The sequence below is a fragment of the Galeopterus variegatus genome, unplaced genomic scaffold, assembly GCF_000696425.1.
Source record: "Galeopterus variegatus unplaced genomic scaffold, G_variegatus-3.0.2 Scaffold1514, whole genome shotgun sequence".
NCBI classification, from domain to species: Eukaryota; Metazoa; Chordata; class Mammalia; order Dermoptera; family Cynocephalidae; genus Galeopterus; species Galeopterus variegatus.
The window spans coordinates 163,475-170,610 of record NW_007727625.1 but is presented as its reverse complement, the minus strand read 5'-3'; the positions used below and the strand labels follow the sequence as shown (position 1 = coordinate 170,610).

Sequence of the window (7,136 nt, the reverse complement as noted above, 5' to 3'; positions counted from 1 at the left end):
GGGTTGCGATCCGTTGCCGGTCACAAAAAAAGAGACAAAAAGGAAAAAAAAAAAAAAAGATGGGAGCTTAAGCTACATTGTAAAACAATCAATCTCTTGTTCAAAAATATTATTAAAGGGCTATCTGTAGAAAGAATAAGAGTTTGATATAATTGGTACACACATGTTCTTGGTAGCAACCATTAATAGTAACACCAAAAAGCTACAAAAGGAAAAACGGAGTAAATAAAGATTACAGAGGATTTTAGAAGACTTACTTTACACTAATTCTCAATAGCAACCCTTGCTTTGATGTCAATTCCGCACGAAGAGCAATCAGGTTGCTCTACATGTGCCACTCACGACAGAAGATCTTTTTTTGCAACCCTTGCTTTGATTAGGACAACGCCCTCACTGACAGGCCACTCTCATTCCTGCACCTGAGTCTTTACTTGTACAGAAATATGATGGTTCTCCAACTTGCTTCTCCAAATCCTACAAACACATGTCAGCATCTTTTTTTTTTTTGTCTTTTTCCGTGTCCGGCATCGGATCGCAACCCTCAGTGTCGCCCCCAGACCGGACCGGGACCGGCAACGGGATTGCAACCCTCAGTGTTGCGCCTGCACCTCGCTCAGCCAGTGAGCGGCCGGTCTGTATGTGGGATCCGAACCCTCGGCGGGAGCGCCACCACACTCCCAAGCGGCGCATCATAGCAGTGCGCCACCGGGCCGGCCCTAAAAAGTCTTGAGAATCACTGTAAGAATAGGAAAATCTGCCATCAGCTCATAAATCTATAATTCTAGAAGAGTTAATGTTGAGAAAAATGAAAAAAGAGGAGCCGCAGGGCTGATGGTTTGAAGATGAGAAAACAGTGTAGGGATAAACTGGCACATGCTTGGGTAGAAAAATGTAAATGTTACAGGTATCAGCACTGAGAATAACTTTATTTAACACTTTAATAAATTAACTGAAGGGATGACCCTAAATTCTTGCAAATACTGAAATGCTAAATTAACAGAATGCAGGAAGACTTAGGTTAAACTAATTGGTTGGAAAAATAGCCACTTCATTTGAACATGGCCTAAAGAAAAGTAATATTTAGATAAAATAAATGTTTTTCTTTTTTTACAGTGCACAATGTGATGTTTTGATATGTGTATACATCATGAAATTGAAACATGCCCATCATCTAACATACTTATCATGTTTTTGTGTTAAGAATATTTAAGATCTAGTTTTTATCTTATTTGCTCCCAGTCTCTGGTTTGCCTCTTCATTACCTTAATGGTGCTTTGTTTTGTTTTCTGGTAGTAAAATATACATCATATAAAATCTACTTTAACAATTTTTAAGTGTACAGTTCAGTGGCCTTAAGTACATTCACATTGTTGTGTAACCACTTCTGATATCCCTCTCCAGAACTTTTTTGTCTTCTCCAACTGAAACTCTGTACCCATTTGACATTAACTTCCCATTCTTCCTTTCCTCAATGGTGTCTCTTTTATAACAAAAAATTTTTAATTTTGATGAAGACCAATTTGCGATTAAAAAAATTTTTTTTCTTTTCATGTCCTCTTTAAGCAATCTTTGCTTACCCTGATTAAAGGATTATTACCCTGATTAAAGGTTGCAACAATGTTCTCCTACATTTTCTACTAAAAGCTGTAATTTTAGCTTTTATGCTCATGTATATGATCCAAATTGAATTAATTTTTCTGTCATGTATAAGATATGGCTCAGGTTCATTTTTTTCCCATGTAAACATCCAGTTATTCCAATACTATTTGTTGAAATGGACTACAGAAGTGTGGGTCTATTTCTGGACTCTATTCTCTTCCATTGATCTGTTTATCTTTATGCGAATGCCTCACCATCTTTATAACTATAGCTTTACTAACTCTTCAAAGCAGCTTGTATATTCCAGCTTTGTTCTTTGTCAAGATTGTTTTGACTGTTTCAGGTCCTTCGAATTTCCATATAAGTTTTAGAATCAGCTTATCAGTTTCAATAAAAAAGTCACTGGAATTTTGATTTGGAGAATGAATATCTTAACAATATTGAGTCTTCCAATACATGAACATGGTTTATCTCTCCATTTATTCAGGTCTTTAAATTCTCTCAGCAATGTTTTACATAGTTTTCAGTGTAGTCAGTGTAGAGGTCTTCCACATCTTTCATTAAATTAATCCCTAAGAATTATGTGTTTTTGTTTTTGGTGGCTGGCCAGTACAGGGATTGAACTGTGGACCTTGGTGTTATCTGCACCATGCTCCAACCAAATAACAAGCCAGACCCCCTAAGAATTACGTTTTAATGCTATCATAAATAACATTGTTTTAAAATTTTTATTTACCAATTGTTGCTAGTATGTAAAAATACTTAATTTTTATATATTAATCTTATATCCTGCACACTCATTAAATTCAGTTGTTAATTCTACAATATTTTTAATTGATTCCTTATGATTTTCTATGTAAAAGATCTGTCAACTGCAAATAAAGACAGTTTTACTTTCCTTCTAATATTTATGCCTCTTATTTAATTTTCTTGCCTCTCTACACTGAGTAAGGATCTCCAGTACAATGTTTACCAGTAATGGTAAGAGCTGACAACCTTGCCTTGCTCTTGACCTTAGCAGAAAGCATCAATACTTCACTAATAAGCACAATATTGGCTGTACTGAGAAAATTCCCTTTTATTCCTAGTTTGACGAAAATTTTTACTTTGGGTGTTGAAATTTGTCAAGTGCTTTTTCTACATGCATTGAAATGAACATATAGGTTTTCATCTTTATTTTGTTCATGTACGATTTAGACTAATTTTTGAATGTTAAACTAAACTTGCACTCCTGAAATAAATCTAAGACAGGTCTATACACACAAATCATAATATAAATGCCAGTGAATTAGAAAAAAACAGAATAGAAGAGTTACTAACACTTCACCACTGAACTTCACCTGAGGTTTTTTTTTTTTTGGTCCTTTTTGAGACTGGCCGCACTGCGCTCAGCCAGTGAGCGCTGTGAGCACACCGGTCATCCCTATATAGGATCCAAACCCGCGGCGGGAGTGCTGCTGCGCTCCCAGTGCCACACTCTCCCGAGTGCGCGACGGGCTTGGCCCCACCTGAGGTTTTACATTGGGCTCTTGAGGTACTTACACGTCCATATGATGACCAGCACTCTGCAGTCCATCACCCATTTCTTTTTCTATAGCACTCCATTCACTAGGAAGAGAAAACCAAAAGCATCATGAATTAGAGATATGGAATATTATTAAATGGAATCTCTTAAAAATTCTTTTCTAGCATTTATTCACTCATTTATTTATTTATTTATCTACAAAGATGGCCGGTGAGGGGAATCTTAACCCTTGGCTTGGTGTTGTCAGCACCACGATCAGCCAGTGAACCAACCGGCCATCCCTATATAGGGATCTCAACCCGGGGCCTTGGTGTTCTCAGCACCACACTTTCCCGAGTGAGCCACGGGCCAGCCCTTCTACCTAGCTTTTAAATTCTAGCTAGCTGAATTTATTTTCTGTGATTCAAAGATGCTTGTGTATTTTCCAGGAATCCCCTGAAAGGAACTGTAACACTGAATCTTGGAGAGGCTTTCTCTTGGTTGCTTCCATATGCACTCACAATCTATGAATTAAGATGAGTATCCTGACAGCTTTCATTAGCTGCAAATGCATAGTTACTGGCACTTAAAACTCTCACACTCTTTTCTAAGTCTTTTGCTCGGTGCGCCCCACCTATGTATTTGATCCATTTCTGGACAAGTGGATATGAAAGAAAACAGAGACAAGTCCCACAAGGGAAGTGGCCTTTTGGCCTACTCTAAATTAGGTCAGGTGCCATAACAGGGGAAAGAGGCTGCAAAAAAACGAGGAATTCAAGGAGAGCACAAAGTGAACTCCTCTACTTAAAACAAACGAACAAATAAACAACAACGCAAAAAACATTCACAGCAACATGTGATATGAACACACTACAAAATCTTCAGTTTCTTCTATGAGTCCAATTCCTGCTCATTTCTTACTTATATGGTTGTCTCTTCATCTGTCTTTACCACTTCAGATGATCCTTTTCCTCTCATAGCTCAGTATTTTTTCTTAGTCCATTCTCTCATTCCAATCTCCAATTTAGCAACAAGCCATAATTTTACAAAAACTGCCTGAGGAATATATTGAAAAAATTTAAGAAACAAAGCTGATGAAACCAGCTTTATATTTCTCCCTCTCTCAAATTTCAAACCAAAGAATAAGAACAAATTAAGCTTTTTCCCAATTACATAGTCCCTATACTTTTGAATTTTTTCATTACTCTTATAGGTTGGTAGCATTCAAAAGGTGGAAAGCAAAAAACCCCCGACAATTGGCTCTGGACAGCAATCCTTCTTCACAGTCCTAGTTCATGCCCTCATCAGTGCTTCTCAAACCTAGATATCTAATCATGGGTATGTGAAGCCATATGATTAACATGGCACAATTTATCTGAAGAAGAAATTTTGCTTTAATATTAGAGGAGAAAAAACCTTTTTTATAAATATTAAAACAACCATGTATATTCTATAGAATGAAATGCAACTGAGAGAACTCAAGCCTTCAAAGAAATCTTGCACTTGTCACAGCTGCTTCCAGCCAATTTCTTGTGGAACTCATGAGGGGAGATAAAGGAGGCTGTGCAGTTTAAGAATTCTCTTCATTAGTACGAGACAAACTGCCTTATATCATTCCCTGCAAGCCCCCCAACCACATAACTAACCAACTTGTTCTCAGCAGAGATCCCTACTTTACTAAGACACAGGCCAGCTGCTGTTGCCTCCTAACGTACCTCTCCTCTGCTTTAAGATAGTTCTGAACGTTCTGTATCTTCTCTCCCACCCACCTTCTTACCTCTGCTCCACAACCCTGACCCTGACCCCTAGCAAAAACAGGTCCTACTCCCCTTCAAAAATAACTATGCGTTTACCTTTCATCTCCTCAGGGACTTTCTTAAAAGACTAATCAATAACTTGTTATCTTTCCTTCCTTAATCCTTTCCTCTCATCCCAGGACCTGTGCAATATAACATTATATCACTCAAACTAAATTGCTCTCCAAATTTACAATAAAGATTTACTCACCCATTACCCCCCTTCTCATCAGACTCAATTCCTTTAGTATAATTCCAACTTCTTCAAGTGTTCTCCTCACCTATTTAACACTGCACACTCCAGGTTCCTCATCAATTTCCTGGTATCTACCTTACTGGATCTTTTGCTTTGCCTGATCCCAGAACACAGGTATTCCCCAAGGTTTGGTCCTTGAGTCTCTCATAGACTTGCTTTAATCCTCTAACATTACCACTTAACCCTACTTTTTCAAAAATCATTCTGTAAGGACACATCTTGTATATTCAACTCATATTCTCACCAGCTTCTTAAATTCCTGATCCAAATTTCCAACTGCTTATCAGAAATCTTTAATTCAAATACAATCTATCCAAAACAGTACCCTTTAACTCACCCCTCAACTTTGCTATTTCTCCTATATATTCTCTATCACAATCCTCCTAGACACTCAGCTGTCCTCAAATTAAATCTTGGCATCCTTAGCGCCTGCTATGGTAGCAGGAGCTTAGTAACTATGTGCTGAATGACTAAAAGAACTCATTGGTAAGTGCTATCATTTATACTTCCTTAACATTCTTCACTGGCAATTGCTCTGGTTTAGGCTCTTCATCACCTGTTTGAATTACCTCGACCACCTCTGGTCTCCCTAGTTCACTTTTCATGAGATGTTTTATATATAAAGCTGTTTTCCATAAATTTACTGAGCTGGCAAAAAGACAAATCTACACAATATTTATCATGGGACACTAACGCAAATAAATTTCTTTATAATTTGATTCAACCAGTTGATCTTTTATCTACTTGCCTCTCAAACCAATATAAGTTCATTTATTAATTACAATAAATGTGCTACCTTTGAGAATATTTGATTTATGTACATTTTTAAATGAGCATTGTTCCCAAGCTTAATTGGGGTTTCAGTTTGGGTAATGTTCTAAAAATCGGGGCTGATTCATGTGCATAAACCTAAAAGCAATTGAAGATAAGTCAAACAGCACAGGGTAGACTTCAAAAAGTTGGATACTATTTGTCTTTCTTCCCATTATGCTATTCCTTTAATGTTTGGCCATATATTTTCACATACGAGGGTACTTCAGAAAGTTTGTGGAAAAATGGAATTAAAAGATAATACAAATGGAATTAAAAGATAATACAAATCTTTTTAATACAAAGACTTTTTGAAGACCCCTTGTATTCCTGTCCTAGTTATTAAGAATTTACATTTTTACAGTTTCAATAGCTTCTCTTCATTAAAAACAGTCATATTAATCCTGTTACTGTCCCAACCTGGATTTAATTTAAATGTATTGATCAACCAAAGACATACGTATAAACTGTTACTCTAGCAAATGAATTAAATAAATTTGGATCCATATTTTACATCTTACATTCAAATAAATTCCAGATGAATCAAAAATTTATAAAACCACAAAAATATGTAGAAGAAATGAGAAAAAAAATTTCTATAATACAAAGTGGGGAAGGCGTTACTAATATACACACAAAAATCAGAGGCTATTATTTTTAAAAAGAGAGAAACTAATCACATATGTAATTGAATTTAACAAATAGAGTATTTCTATATGTCAAAGCCACCACAAGTCAAAAGGTACATGATGAACTGGAAAAAAATTTGCAATTCATTTAACAAAGATCTAGTTTTCCTTAAAGATAACACACTTCTACAAATCAATAAGAAACAAGCCCAATAGAATAAAAGGGCAGCTCATGAAATAGGAAAAGTAGCTGTTAATCATAAGAAAAAATGTTTGACTTTATTCATAATTAGAAAAATGTAAATTACAACTACAAGGAGAAACCACTTGTCACCATCAGACTGGTAAAGATAAGTTTGGGCAAAGATGTGAAGTTATTAATACTTTTTAAAAAAAGATTATTATTATTATTATTATTATTACTATTTTTTGTCTTTTGTCTTTTTCCGTGTCCGGCAACGGATCGCAACCCTCAGTGTCACCCCCGTACCGGACCGGGACCGGCAACAGGATCACAACCCTCGGTGCTGCTCCCGCGCCTC

At 36.4% G+C, this 7,136-nt stretch overlaps 1 protein-coding gene across 1 annotated transcript in view; it reads right to left on the bottom strand.

Moving 5' to 3' along the window:
- SNX4 (sorting nexin 4) overlaps positions 1–7,136 on the bottom strand; it is a 60,312-nt gene that overhangs the window by 11,041 nt on the left and 42,135 nt on the right. The window contains exon 8 of the mRNA XM_008577452.1: positions 3,142–3,207. Within this exon, the coding sequence (XP_008575674.1) occupies positions 3,142–3,207 (66 nt within the window). The remainder of the gene's footprint in view (positions 1–3,141; positions 3,208–7,136) is intronic.